Genomic DNA, 15,602 nt, shown 5'->3' with positions numbered 1-15,602 from the left:
TGAATCTGTGCATCAGTTCTTTTCTATGGGCAGCTAGAAAAACTGCTGAATGACCTCCAGTTGATATAAATCTACTCGGCTTCAATGCTTCGTATAGAGATTTGTTGGTCTGCAACATCCAAGGCTCTTGACCTGGAGAAAAAATACAAGCCAGAAAAAATATAAACTGGAAAGATAAAAGCCTTCAACCACAAGACTTTCAGCTTGCTCTTGAAAGCACTTTTAACCAAAGCATTGCTGAAAGAACATGTCCTGCAAATGGGTAATTTAAAAAACTCAACTTAAATTGGATGGTCCCTCTAATGATGTTATAGTAAAGCTATACAGTCAGAAATCACTTTAAACTCTCTTTTATTGGCTGAATTTCAAGTAATTTTAGGTTTTACATCTGTCACTCGGCCAATTCTTGTTGGAACTACATTATCTTCCTTTTCAAAATGCCTTTCTTTCCTTTGCTGTGCTATGAAATGCCCATGCAAACAGGGGAAAACAAATACTCTGCAGGGAAACCAGATAGTCATCAGCCTGTGAATACCAGTACAGGCCAAATTCTAGCCTCTTTGAGCTCTAGTAACATTAAAAGTTTTTTGTAATGAGAGCTTTAAAAGCATTCAGGCAAGAGATTGTAAGAATGTAGGGTATTTTGGATGGTGGTGGGGGTTGTTTGTTTGTTTTGTTTTTGGTTTGGTTTGGAGTTTTGTGCTGTACCTCTATGGTATGCAAACAGCAGCATTCTGGTAGTTTTTAGGCTGGAGGAACTTGAAAACCATTAAGTTATTAAGCTACTATTTGGCCAGGCTGGACCCAAATCTGGGAGCCTTCTCTAAGGGAAAGGGGCAGGAGAAAAGTCAGGCACTCTATTTCCAAATCAGATAGACTTAAAAACTGGAAAACAAAAGCTGTGCTTTTCTCCTGGCTGGAAAGACAGATTGCTGCAGAAAACAAAAAGCTTTTCACTGCTGTGTCTTGGTAATGAAAAAGAGCCTGTGTCTCTGGTGTGGAGCTGTTGTGACTCCTGTCTTGACTTTAAGGACAGTCAGAAGTAGTGATGTGCACAGGCTGACTGTACAATAGGATTCACTTTTTAATCCATTGGTTGCTCCTGGTGTCATTAGGAGACATGGGAAATGCCACCTGATAAGCTGGAAGCAGGCTTGGATTTTCAGTAGACATCAGGCCCTGCAAGCAAAACCAGATGCAGTAGTTTCCGACAGTTGTCTTGTAACAGCTGCACAAATAAATCCATAGAATTTATAAAATTCACTGTGATAATGCCTATTGTTAAAACCCACAGCAGCTCAAACAATAAACCTAACTAAATCTAGTCTTCAATTTGTAGAGTGCTTGTTGCAAAATAGATTTCATAGAGCTTGACAAGACAACCTCAGTTTTGTGCCAATATATCCTATTTCTGTGTTCAAGGTGTGAGTAACACTATCACTAAAATAATATCCTTTACAATACTCTTGATGCTTTTGAGGTACACACCTCTGGGCCTCAGTTGAAAAGTGGGCCCTTGAGGGGGTCTGAACAGCTCCCCAGGTTGCCTTCTGATAGAATTACAGCATGTTCCTTTCTTAGAAGAACGTCACTAAAGTGGCGTTCTTTCACCCAGTGTGCAAGAGCCAATCCACACACAGTCAAGATGTTTGATTTTATTTCATGTCTGTGCAGAGATGGGTGCTAGGTGATAAATCTACAAAGCTAGCACACCTTCAGTATGCCAAGAGCCCATTTTTATACACTTCAAATCAATAGAAATCAACATGTCCTGTACATGTAACAAGCTATAGTAAAAAACTATAGTAATTGTTTTAACATTGATTTGCCTCCATTTAAAGATACAGTACACACTTACTTTACTATGCATGCTCTGTGAGGAAGGGGCTAATGTGAGTAAGGGAAAAGCTTAGCCTGTGGGCTAATCTTAGCCTGTGGGTATTTTACAATGTGAATGAGCCCAAAGTTTGAGCAGAGTTATTCTTTGGCTTTGTGGTTTGATTCATAGTGTCCTGTTCTTCACTTCTCTGATCATAGCTCTTGGTTTGTCTAGGCTTGGTTATTCCTCTTTTTTCCTAAGTTCTTTTACTTGTTCTGTGCTGTGCTTCAGAGATTCAGTGAATTTTTAACCTTCTTGTGGTACTTCACTTCATCAGCACCACACTGTATCTTCCTAACACAGTGCAGAGGAGAAAGTACCCTGCAGCTTTCTAACTGTCCATGGGAGGGCTGGGGGATCATCAGCCTGCCCATAAGACTGAGAAGGGTAGTCAGACCCCAGGTAAATATTTGCTTCTGGTGCCCAAGTACAATCCCCCGGTGTGACAGACAATGCACAAGCTGAAGGAACTAGAACACAGCTCCCCTCTGCTTTGGTCCCAGCAGGACGAGGCACCACAAGGGACATAGTTCAAGATAAGGCCTGGCATGTTTCTGTTGCTCCTCCTCCCCTTCAGGGAAGCTGATTAGGAACATCTCTACCGCAGGCTCTCGGCAGCCAGGCACTACCACAGTACCTGCACTTCATGTCTGGGTGCTCTTTGGAGTCCCATTAGGGTGGGTTTCAGCTTTCTTTTTCTGAAATGTTTCTGGCTGAGTAAGGCAGCATGGAAAACAATCTACCCGGGGATGTCCCCAGTGACTAGCTAGACTGTTCAGCAGCTGTGTCTCCTGCTATTAGCACCATAATTTAATTGGAATGTTAATTCTGTCTTTTGCCATTGCTGGTCTGCAGCTTGGTACGTGCAACAGATTTTGGCTCTGCAAGCATGTCAGATGAGCTAAAAAAGAGAAGGGCCACTTCTCATCTGCCACACATCAATGAAATGCTGGCTGGTGGGGGTCAGCCACAGTGTGCCTCTGCTTTCTGTGGATGAGGAGCTTACCTTATTTCAGTACTTTTTCCCAAGTCCTCTCAACCAGTGATGAGCCGCAGAATATTAGGAGTCGCAATGAGCTCACATTTGGGAGTTCTGCCAAAGGATACACCTGACCACTGATGTAACGCTGTCCCCAAGACAGACCACTGAGCAATATTTTTGTAGCAAACAATAGATCATGGATTTGTGAGAAAATAATTACCTGCCTTTTCTGTGCCTGCTGTTCAACTCTGTTTGCTTTGAACTTGTAACTCCCTGTCTGGCATCGTGTTGCACACAATTGCCTTTTATTACAAGACAGTGACAAGAGCAGAGACTGACTCACAAGGGGAAAAGATGCTTCTGACTGCTCAGTCATTCCCTGCTGGTCCAGCCTACTGAATAAATCTGTGTTGAGTCTCACGCCTGGAGGTGTCCCAGGTTCCCAAAGCCATAGGAACATAAAGGTTTGAGGAAGACAGGTTGCAGCTCTGCATGATTATGGATGCATTTAATTTCACATCTGCTCTCTGCAGAACCTCCTCCTTGCTTTCCACTTTTGGGAGGAATTACCGATTTTACTGCTGCTACAACATTCAGGCACAAGGAACTTAAGAGATAAAGAGCATCAGTCTTGTGCTGCCTTGCAAACAGTGGGAGGGGAGGATGAATTTACGACAATGTGCTACGCTACAGTTGGGAAAGCTGACTTTAATGGTCGCTTGTTTCCCACACTTTCTATGCAATCTTGAGGAAGCCAAATTGTGAAACTGTCAAAGGTGTCAAACCCCAAAGCTACACACAGCTCGCTGGAGGGGCTTTAAAATCATCAGGGGACTTAAATCTCCCAGGACTTTGTCAAATAAAGATAAAAAATTATTCTTGCCATTACATCACAAGGTCCCTGGGGACCACAGCAGGGGAAAGCTGTGTGTGTTCAGAGGTAGCCCTGAGTAGCGGGAAGAGAAAGGGATCTCAGATGCTTTTCATTGCAAGTAAGACCTGTTAAGTCTTGCCTAAAATCACAGAGACTCCCTAAATATCAGGACAGCTATTTCTTCTCATTAAACACAAAAATCTTACAGGCTTACACTCTCTAACATCTTCTCCACAGTCCCTTCTATGATCAAATGCAAACATTTGTGGCACTGAGGTTACTTCTTCCCCTTTCTACTAAGAGGTGATGCATTCAGGCACTGGGGTGGCCAACCTCACCCTTTTCAAAGCCTGAAGAGGCAGCTGTGAGGACATGGTGAAAATTAATCATTTGCACTAAAAACTGGCTAGAATTATCACATGCCTGGGACTTTTCTCTCTCACTGTGCTTCTGCTCCTGCCTACAAGTCTCTCTCAAGTGTTCACCACTCTGATGTGGTAGCTGGGGGAAGGCACTTTGATCTACCCAGCCCAGGCTAACTGCTCCTCATCTCTGCTCTCTGTCAGGAAGAAACATCATCCTTCCTGCCTCCTGAGGCATGTTCTTTTGAGGCAGAAGTATAGGTTAAAAAGCATAGCTACAGCTGGGTTTCTCAGGGAGCCACACAATAAAAGCAAAGCTGACAAGACAGGAAGGCAAAGCACAGATAAGAACACCAAGGACAGAACTCAGACAGTTACTAACATATCCACAGCATAATCAAAACCTGAATGTCAAAATCTGTTATTCAATGACATTAAATCAGAAAAGGCAACAATAAGCATAATCTAATCATCATCATGACTGTCCATTCAGTTTCCCCATGATCTCCTGCACTGTGAAGCTACTTGAGCCTGAATCACCCATTTATCTGCTTGTTTCACATCAGCATAACTCCACTGGTGCCATGTTGAAGTCTGAAGTACATCTGTCTGTCAAAGACATTTGGCGTTAGTTCAAGTAATGTTTAGCCTCTACTGTATCAGCTGCTGCTTGTTTCTGGAAAACTTCAGCTCAGTCAACTGCATATGTGCTAGAAATAAAATGAATCAAATGTACATGTGTACTCTACATAAGCACGAAATGATCTGTGACTTCATTTATTGTAGCTTCTTATGCATTCACTTTCTCAGCACTCACTAGGGAAAACATAATCTGAGTGAGGGACAGGGTGCAAGAAATGACATCAGTGATTCTGATGCCCCTCCAGGGCAGTCTTTTCTGCCTCAGTCTCTTCTGAATCACATAGACAAGAAGTATAAATCATGCCTATGAATCTGGACTGCTGTATGGAATGCGCTTCTAAAATATTAATGTCCTGCCCATTACACTGTAATCTTACTTTATTTGCACACAAATAAACAAGATAAGTTAAACTTTATAATGAAAATATATCCTACAGCTGCAAAGACTTAATGCTAACTGCACTAAACTTATCATACAGCTATTTCTTCACTTAAAAAACATACATATATATATATATATATATACACACCATTATTATTTATATATATATATAAGGAAACTACCTGTAAGTACAATGGAAAAATACATTCAAAAGATTTTATAAAACTTGGTGCAATATTATTTTGACTGCAATAAAAAATACTTATGAGAGAAAGAAAAATGCACAGAGAAACACGAATATCTAACTTTCAGTTTCCTGAAAAGAAAATCTGGTCTTTGGTATTGCTAAACAGAGCTAGTGGAAAGCATCTACAATCCCAGCTTACAGACTCTGCTCCATCCTCTCTGACTGTGTGTGCTTACCACCATTTTGCACAGGCTTTGCTGGCTGAAAGTTTCCATAATAATTTGCAAACAAGTGGGGAAACAAAACCAGCCGAACATGTAGTGTCTTCTTTCAAGGGCTCAATCCAACCTTCATTAAATTCAATGGAAAATGTTCTACTGCCTTATTCAGAGTGAAGGTTATACAAAATATTTAAATTGATTTGCTGTCAAAGCAATAGCCACTCAGCAGTAAAAGATAATTATAACCATGTAACAAACCATGGAACTGCCCCTGTGGCAGTCCCTCCCTCACCCGGTGGAAAAGTCATGACCAGCAGCAGCTAGGAAGACTATCCAGCAGTAACTAAACCCTGAGCACATAGTACAAGTTTCCTGGGAGGTTTTCCACCCAGCATGTGAAATGCAGTGAGCTGTGGGAGCTGCAGTATTGAAATTTAGATTGGACTTCGTCTCTGTGGGAGCTGAAACAAATCCTAGCAAGCGTTGCAGACTCATCAATCCCATAAGCCCAGCAGGACAAGAGGAACACCCCTGTTTCAACAGTGGTTGTAGTTCTTAACGAGAGCAACAGAATTTTTCTATATAAACCACGAATGCACAACATCCAACTGCATGTTTTTTCCCTGCAAGGTAAATGCTTTTTGTCCATCTATTTTATCTTCTCACTACATAAAAGCAAAACATTTTAAGAAATAGACATGGCTCTTTGAAGCAGTAAGGGAAATACACACCATAGTCTGCTTCTTTAGGCAACTTCTATTATGTATATATACCTTGTTTCCTACTGGATTTTCATTTGACCTGTGTCATATATTCAGCCTGTTGCAAAACTCAACTGACAGAGAGGTAGCTTCCACAGTGATACCCTTTTAGCTGCAGCATCAGATCAAATCAACCTTTCAGTAAAAGTCTCTTTTATACACATTCCTGCATTAATGCAATACTGGACATTAAGGGGAAAAAGTGAAACACAGCAGACATCAGATAAAATGAAAAACAAGTGCCTATAGTTGTCAGCTGACAAATGCCACAGAGTTATTGGCTTCCAATCCTCTCCATCCAAAATAAAGACATATGGTAACCTTGTTAACATCAAAGTATTAGCTACTGACATTTCTAACGGCAAAACCATAAATCCGACCCATAGTGTCTGAAAATATTTGTAGAGACACTGTGTATCAAAACACATTCAGGCTACATCTGTTGACTGAATGCACGCCCTTGTTATAAAGAAATGGACACAGATTTTGGTGCATTGTCCAAACAAACTCCGGTTGCTGTAAGGTCTTCTATTCTTCAAGGAGAACTGTGTAGTTTGTAGCAAGAAACAAGACAGTGGGTTTAGAACTGAAGCCTATGAGTGGCTATACATGTCCCAGAAGAAACAACTATCAGAAATCCTTGTCCCAGCCTGAAAGTTCATCTGGAGGGGTTCCCTCTTCAGGTGGATAGCTGTCAAAGTAGCTGTAATCAGTCGGTCCAGACAACTACGACATGAAAAACACAAACAAATGGTTGTTTCAGAAAGTAACTTTTGAAAATGTTGTCCATTGATTATGCATCATTTTTATTGCTACCACTGTGGAGATGAAAGGCCGGTATGATACAGGTGACTTGTTTCAATGGATGCAATTCCTCATTCTTTAAAAGATAAACCTCCAGTAATTAAATTGTACAACAGAGCAATGGCATTAGCCTTCCTATACGAAAGTACTTCCCAAATACTATCAACTCTAGGATTTCACCAAAAGCCCTACAAAGTCAGTAAGAAAGCTGGGCCACACTGCACACAATTTTTATTCTACTTTCTTTAAGATCAAATCTATATTCACAGGGTAGGTACTCAATGCAGACCTCAGAATTATTTTTTGTTTCAAACTGAGGTCAAAATGAGTTTCAAACTCTTTACCCTCAATCTTTTTTCATGTTAGGGCAAAGAGAAATAGGCCATTTAAAACACGGAGCTTACTCAAGGGTGTGTTGTAACTCAATAGTAAGAGAATGCAGGAATTTGTACTCTGCACAGTAATATGAACAATATGTCTCAATAATGTGCCCATTACCAAGGAAAATATGTTTTTTTCAGTATTAGTTTCTGACCAAACACCATTTATTCTAGTAATGGTGAAAATCTAATGCAAAGTACACAGGCAGAATCATATTTCCATTATTTAACTGGATTTATGTATTGCTTGCTGTTTCTCTTTCTTTCATGCAATTTTCACTAAAAACATCGAACTATAATAATTCAAATGCATCTATGGGAAATTTTGCTTTTGCCATCAGCTGTTCTTTGAAGCCAAGCTAATATTAGTAAAGCATTATGATATTGAAAGCCAAAGCCAGTACCTCTCTTTTTAAAGGTGACGTTAATTTCCTCACTTTCAGACTATCCCAGTTAAAACCACTCAACCACCTGATTAAAAAGAAATGGAAGACAGACAGGGAGAGACCAAAAGAGAAAGACAGGTTGTTTTCTGTCATTATACTATGAAGACCTGAAAAACATGTGAACAAGGACTGTAAGAAATTTTTTTACTGTCCATGTAACAGCACAGTTATTAGAAGGAGGAAACTCAAGCACTGTCATTGCCATACAAGGCAGGGGGAGCTTCAGGACCACCAGAAACACTGGCACTTCTGTACAGAGGAGATGCAGTGACAGGCAGGTTAATACATGCACAAGTACAGCCATGAAAAGACTTATGTGTCTCCTTGGAATTCCACCCTCTTTACAGCATGAGAAGAGGGAGGGAAACAGAAAAGTCAAAGAACATGCAGAAAGTGCACGGCTTAGAAACAACTCAGATAAAAAAAGAAAGCAGAAAATGTTTAAGCTACAGAGGAATTTCTTCATTAGAAGAAAGACTTTCTTCATTAGGTTCATTAGGACAAAAACCTAGTATTGCTTTTAGCTCTTAATTACTCATTCTTAAAAAGCAACTGTTTAAGGGTCAGGAGGTCTGAAAGGCAGATGCTGAACTGGCATCAATTTCCCTGAGGACTAAATTAAACTCCTACATCGACAACCTGCAACAAAACCAGTAAAAAATAAGACATTTCTAGATAAACATGTTGAGGATTTATGCTCATATTGTCGCTTGGTGTAGCTGCAAATGCAACAGTTCTGTTGCTGTAGCTCAGGCTACAGCACGACTTAGCTCAGCTGCAAATGCACTCAATAGCAACAGAAATCTCTCTTTATGGGTTTACCAGACTGGGTTCTAAAATATTAAAAATACTTCAAATTAAACCCCAAATTTTCTTCTTGGCAGATTCTTTTGTTTACCTGTGCTTCTTGATGTCATTAATTCCGTTTCTCAAATTGCCTAATCTTTCTGTAGGGTTTTGCCTTAAAAGAAAGAGGAAAACAATAAGGATAAGAATTTATAAAATATTCCTATTTATTTAAAGAGCATTTATAGGTCCTAACTGTTTGTTTTTAACAGTTACCAGGGATGTAGCTTGCATAAAAATGTGGCCTCATAAGGAGGCATAATGAGGTTTTGCTCACTGCTCCTTTCTTTTAAGGATGGAGAAACCTGCTAGGAAGCCAGAACAACGTCACCTGGCTGTGAGAAGCAGCAGAGTGAAATCAACAGACTGAATTTTGGTTGCACATCTTTTTTTTCCCTTGACCAGCAGGCCTGGTTATGAGTTACAGAAGGAGCCAAATCAAAATTTACAAAGTTCCTTTCAAATGCTGGTGCACAAGCATGTCGCACACTGTTCCTAGTGCCATGGATGAAATCCCACAGGAACTGGGAGTTCAAAGTCAGCATTGTCACCAGCTGTGCATGCCACTGTGCACTAATGCTTCTGAGTTATGCTGGCCCTTTTGAAATACTGCCTTTTGCATTTTCAAATGGGCTTAAGTCAGTCTTTAAGTGCCCTATGTTTTCTGTAGAAACTATATGACTAAGTAAGTTTGGAAGCATTTTTTTTTTAACCAATGTGCTTGATAGCAAAATCAAATTCCTTAGCTCTTTCCTCAGCCCACGCTCCATGAGTTTTCCCTAAGATTTGTTTCAGAAAAATTCACAGCTACAGAGAAAGCCCAGAGCCAAAATTTGTAGATGCTGCCTCTGCAGACTAAGAGGTGTGATACATATTCAGAGGCACGCAATGCATACTGAATATAATCAGAATGGACCGTGCTATGCATGACAATTCTAAATCAAGCTGTCAGGAATTCAACACTCTAGTTTGAATTGTAAAAGAGCTCAATCTATCCACACCCAGGCTTTGCCACAAACTGCCCCTCCCACCTGCAGAGTCTGCGGATCAAATCCTCAGGCCGCCTTGTTATTGTTTTAGGAAAATCCAGCTTTTCAATGCCTTTGAGAATCAAATTATACGTCATCATTTGATCAGCCCCAGAGAATGGTGGACTAGAAAAAGAAAGCGACACTGATAAATGGAAGTCTGGCAAGAGCAGATGTGGCCATTACTTATCAAATCAAATATTTGAGAATATGGGAAAAAAGCCCACCTTTATGGTTTACAACCCTCACCCTTTCAGCCTGTTTAAGATATTAGAAAGGTTTGAGAATGAGAAATTTCCTGTAGGTACCAGGGAAAATGCATGACCATATTTGTCCCTCTAAACCAGCTCTGCCTCTGGTTTAACTCAGAGAAGCTTCCATGTTGTGTTACCACTGAGCATTCGCAAAGAATTGTCATGGAAATGTGCATGGAGGCAAAGAATGAGCTCTGCTTACTGTTCACCCACCCCACTGTACCCCATCACCCACTAAGGAGAAAAACAACAGTCTTTTGTCAGTTGTTCCTCACAGGAAACATCATTATCATCATCATCCTCAGTTAATGGAGGTCTACACCAGCTAATTACAGGCTGTGCCTGGCCCTTTCCTTGGATAGGTAAGCCAGAATTGAGTATATGTACCACACTTTGTCTCTCGCATTGCTGAAATGATGGAAGGTAAGACATGCATAAGAAACAAAAACAAGTATCATTTTGCAAGTCTCTTTACTGATTGACACCCCCCCAAACTGTTTATTTTAAAAGTAACTTTAAAAGGTCTCTAAAAACAAACAAAAAAGGTAAGAACTCAGAGTAGGAGGCACTTACCTGCCAGTAAGGAGTTCATACACAAGAATCCCAAGGGACCAAAAATCCACACTGAAGTCATGGCCTTTACTCAGTATGACTTCAGGAGCAACATACTCAGGGGTTCCACAAAACGTCCAGGTTTTCTGCCCTGATCCAATCTTCTTTGCAAATCCAAAATCAACCTGATCAAAATCAACATATGCTGCATAAGGCAGAGGTGTTTTGCACTGGGAAGCCTTAAAGTCTTAATTGCTTCCTCCCCTCCTGCAAAGATCTCAGAGTTGCTAGTTTAGATCTAAAACAACTACACAGTGTAGTTGTGAAGAAGAGAGAAGTAATTCAACTGGATTACTGAATGTTATAAACCAGATCCATTTATTATCACAAGTAATTTTCTGACTTATTTTCCTTTTGGAGACAACAACCCATGATTTCCTTGAGGACATGAGATTTACCTGGAACACTTTGGGTTGCTCATTGTCCTCAGAGAGGATATTTCAAGTTCTTTGAGAGGTATTCTTGTTGCACTTTTCAGAATCACAATTAAGTATGGCAGTTCTTTACTGTGTTCCCTCTCTACAAAGAGAGGGAACCTCTACATTCATGAATGAATGTAGAACATAAGATTGCTTGAGTCTGGACAGAGAGGTAATTCTGCATCTGGGAAATGTAGTTCCTCGCTTTACATTAAAACTAGCTCCTGGGAGAATTATTTTTTTTTTGCTATTTATGCTGTGGCAAGAGCTCTCAGAGACTGCAAATCCCAAGTTTGTCTGTGGCTTAGAACGTCTTTGTTTCTCATTGTGCAATGAGAAGCCTGCCCTCTATTCTACTGAAGCGCAAGAGTTATTAAACTCTGGGACTCTGGTTCTATAACTACGTGCTGTCTATTTATATCCCTCTTGCAAAGAAACAGGAGACAAAAGGATAACATTACAGTGCATTACATCTTACCAGTTTTATATATCCTTCAGCATCCAAAATTAAGTTTTCTGGCTTCAGGTCTCTGTAGATTATTCCTATGTGATGTAGGTAGTCAAAAGCCTCTGTCACACACCCAACACAGAACTTGGTGGTGAATTCATCAAAGCTGCCTCTGGAACAAAACCAGTCAATATCCTTACAGACAGTTAAGTTTTAAAAATGCCTTACTTATTAACCAGATAACATATAACACCCAGAATATTAACCAAACTGAAACAAAAATCTTTTCATTGGACAAGCCTTGAATAGAGAACCTACTCAGCAGACCCATGGAGCTGACTGGTGATTTTAAAGGGCAAGGTTACACTTTCTTTGCTGTTACCTGTCTCTCAGCAAGCTCCACAACTCCCCTCCAAGGCAAGCCTCCAGAAGCATGTACACATACTTATTATCTTTGAATGTGCGATATAGTCTGTGGAGACAAATGGCAGCAATTTAGGAAAAGCAAAATAAAATGCGAGGCTTGCGGTGTCTTCTCCCCAGAACTCATATATGCCAGACCTAATTCCTAATAATGCTGTTCAGTGGGTCAGCTGGGGGTCAACATTCAAGGAAAGCTTATGGTCAACTTACTTTACAATGAAAGGAGAACATATCTGCTCAAGGATTTTCTTTTCAGAATAGATATGCTCTTGTTGTTTGGTGTCCACTACGTGTTTCTTCTTTATACACTTCATAGCAAAAGCCATGTTCTCATTTTTCACTTTAACCTGTGAATAAAAACGAAGAATACATATGAGGAAAGGAAAGGATATCTTACCAATCAGTTCTTAATAGGTATACTGATATCCATCTTTTTCAACACAGCACAGGACTAAAATTGATGGCTGTAGTGAGGGACAAATTCCAGATATTTTGCAGAACTGTTATGGATGATTTTAAGTCAAGCATCAGGTCTTTTTAGTTTCCCAGTCCCCACTTGCAAAGTGAAATAGCAGCAGTTTGGGTAGGTACTACGTACTACAATAAGTTCATACTGCAGCGGGTCCTAACTTCAGTTTAAGATTTCTAACCACTAGCATAATACAAAAGAACAAAATGCAGAGGCAGTTTAGGAAGAATGTTTACAAATGATTTTGCATTATGCTGAAATATTATCCAAAATGCAATAAAAAGATGGAAGTTAAAACAGGGCTTCTCAGAAACCAAGGAAGCAGTAATCTGTGTTCTACAGCTGGATGAGAATTCAATTTTTAGCTTATTATTCAGGTGATGCTGTAGAATTTCCAGTGTGAAAGTTTTTGTTGGTTTTTTTTTGTGAAGCATGAATCAGAATAAAACAATTGTTGGTTTAACTACTGTGAAGGACTTCACTAAAACCATAAAGTCTCCTTTAATTTACCATTACCTTCAGCAGCCTGCACAAAATGCTCTCAGGTTTTTCTCAGATGTTTGCTACTCAGCCAGGGGAGAGTGGAATTTAAGACTTTAGGCTCATGAGGCTCTTGGTATCCCAGAAACACAGCTGTTTATGCCATTGAATATGGCTCAAAAGAGCCATTAAAAATTGTTGGAAATGTCACAGTCAACACAGCTCAGAGAGAGATCACACCGGTTATAGCTGCTGTGGGGCATCCTGAAGCAATTCTAACAATACAGACTAAGTGATGCTGTGGAGGTTACTTCAGGTCTAAGCAGAGTCTTGGGAAAAGGCCTGCAATTCAGGGAACACAATGCAGGTAGGCACATCTGTAAGCTCCACATGCACAAACTGATGACCGTGTCTAGTGACCAGGAAGATACTTTTAACAACAGAAGATGAAGGCACACAAGAATGGATTTGCTTCTTTGCACATCCAAGTCCTGAAATATTTTTTAACTATGCACTGCTTTATACAGAGTTATTCTGTCTGAGGCAGAATAACAGGCATGGAGAATATTAAAATCCTTCACGTTATTGAGTGGCTAAATTAATCATTTAAGACAGAGAACTATTTGAATATGTTTAAAACAATGTCTTACAAGCTCAACCCTTCCGAACCCACCAACACCCAGAGTTGTGACAACTTCTAAATTCTTGAATGGGGAAGGAGGGAACTGGGCTACTTTCTCCTTCAGCTCTATCATCTCCAAAGACACCTCTTTGGTCAGCTGTCCACAGAAGGATCTTCCTCTGCATTAAGAAAATTAACACAGGTTAGTGCTCTTCCTTGACATTAATTTTAATGCTCCTATATAGAGGAAAGGAAAGGAAAAGGACAAGAAAAGGAAAAGGACAAGGAAAGGAAAAGGACAAGGAAAGGAAAGCCTTCTTATTTCCTAAGAGAATCTTGATTTTATTTTGTGCAGAAGCACTTTCTTTCTGGATCTCCTATGGAAGTAAATTAGAAGCAAAATGCTGCTGAAGTTCACTGAGTACGATCAACAGCATTTTTAGCAAGACATCTCTTGCTAAAGATTCATGGTGAGAATCCTGCTTTTATGTGGTCAGCTGCATACATTTGGGTGCTCCAAGTTGGAGAACCAATGTTTGAAGACTGTGTACCAGTTCCAGTAGAATGATCAGAAATAAGAATGCAGCTGTACTCCTAAACAGAAGAAAACCATGCTCTACTAATTTTCCAGTAGTGCTCAGGTTGAAATCAGAGGCACATAAACTAAAAATGTGGCCCACAGCTAAAAGCAAACAGTAGGGGCTACACTGAAACACTAAAAATAAACTGTCTCTTTTATGTATGCTTGTTTCTTTTTGAAATGACAATTAGTCTTTTGCACAGTAATACAGTTTCATTAACTCAGTCAGGAGTTAAGAGTAGGGTTTTTACCAGTCAAAGAACTTCCCATGAGAATGCAAAATTTATTTGAGCTCAACGTCACTTCTATTCTGTGCTCAGTTTTCTTGGAATAGAGACAATTCTTGTTTGAAAGTCAATATACTGAGATTCTATGTAAGTTTTGCTTCAGAAAACATTTCTTGGGCTCCATAAGCATATCCAGACTGTTTTACTACAGTGACTGCTGTCATTCATTCCTAGGAGTCCATCTCCATCAACTACCATGCATGATTTCACTTACATCTATCACTGTTTTTTATGATTACCTACTAAAGATGTACCTACCAAATGCTCTGACTTACTTCGCATGTCGCTTTTCATCGGCCTGGGCCAGATCAGCCACATAACCTTCAAGGTAAGTTTGGAGCTCCTCATAAGTTCCAACTGTTTGATTAAAGGTCCTAAAAACACGAATGAAACATTATAAAATGCTGAACATTCAAGTCATGATCCAGACAAAGCTTTACATTATCACTTTGACATGATTTTAAGAGCTTTGAAGAGGCAGTAACCTGCTGAAGTAGCAAACCTCTTGCCAGAGGGCAGGAGGACAGAGTGCCTGATCTCCTCAGATCATTTCATGCTATGTTTAAATAATTTGGAGCAGGCTGGGTGTACTTTGCCTCCCACATGCACTGTGGTTATTAAGTGTGGTTCCACCATCCCTACCCTGGGAACCAGCCTGGCACGAGTCCAGGCAGTCAGTCCTTCTGCCCCAGTGGATAAAACCCTTGGTGCATAGTGCCAAAGGGATTGAGTTCACCTCTCCTGCTTCAGAGGTGAGTAACAGCACTGTGGAAAGAAAAGACTTAGAATAGACTATTTCTGTTGGAAGGGACCTACAACAACCACCTTGTCCAACTGCCTGACCATCTCAGGGTGAACCAAACTGAAGTATGTTATTAAGAGCATTGTCTAGATGCACTGAGCACCTCACTAGGAAGCCTATTCTGGTGTTTCAGGAGAGCCAACTTAAGCCTCTTCAGGGACCTTCTTGGAAAAATCCCACAGGAACAGGCCCTGCAGGGAAGAGAGGTCCAAGAGAGTTGGTTGATATTCAAGGATTACTTCCTCCAGGCTCAGGAAATGAGCGAGGAATTGGGCAAAAGGGGCAAGAGACCTGTGTGGATAAATAAAGAACTCCTATCATTACTCAAGTATAAGCAGGAAACACACAGGAGATGGAAGCACCCAGGAGATGGGCCACTTGGAATGAATATGGAAAGGTTGTAAGAGTGAGT

General features: G+C 40.3%; 1 protein-coding gene across 4 annotated transcripts in view; it reads right to left on the bottom strand.

Annotated features, from left to right (window-relative positions):
• Positions 1 to 334: 334 nt before the first annotated feature.
• The window catches only part of PRKG2 (protein kinase cGMP-dependent 2), a 34,160-nt gene continuing 18,892 nt past the window's right edge, over positions 335 to 15,602 (bottom strand). For 2 of the 4 annotated variants that reach the window (XM_064651627.1, XM_064651629.1), the window contains 10 exons: positions 14,664 to 14,762; positions 13,550 to 13,700; positions 12,161 to 12,297; positions 11,910 to 11,999; positions 11,558 to 11,699; positions 10,622 to 10,785; positions 9,798 to 9,920; positions 8,819 to 8,881; positions 7,879 to 7,945; positions 335 to 7,016 (listed from right to left, as the gene is read on the bottom strand). In XM_064651627.1, coding sequence (XP_064507697.1) covers positions 6,921 to 7,016; positions 7,879 to 7,945; positions 8,819 to 8,881; positions 9,798 to 9,920; positions 10,622 to 10,785; positions 11,558 to 11,699; positions 11,910 to 11,999; positions 12,161 to 12,297; positions 13,550 to 13,700; positions 14,664 to 14,762 — 1,132 coding nt within the window. In that variant the 3' untranslated portion in view covers positions 335 to 6,920. Of the gene's footprint in view, positions 7,017 to 7,878; positions 7,946 to 8,818; positions 8,882 to 9,797; positions 9,921 to 10,621; positions 10,786 to 11,557; positions 11,700 to 11,909; positions 12,000 to 12,160; positions 12,298 to 13,549; positions 13,701 to 14,663; positions 14,763 to 15,602 lie in introns of those variants that run through there. The other 2 variants (XM_064651628.1, XM_064651630.1) reach the window with 2 other exon arrangements.

The sequence above is a fragment of the Pseudopipra pipra genome, chromosome 4, assembly GCF_036250125.1.
Source record: "Pseudopipra pipra isolate bDixPip1 chromosome 4, bDixPip1.hap1, whole genome shotgun sequence".
Taxonomy (NCBI): domain Eukaryota; kingdom Metazoa; phylum Chordata; class Aves; order Passeriformes; family Pipridae; genus Pseudopipra; species Pseudopipra pipra.
Note: the sequence above shows the minus strand (reverse complement) of the source record. Positions and strands in the feature narration are given on the sequence as shown.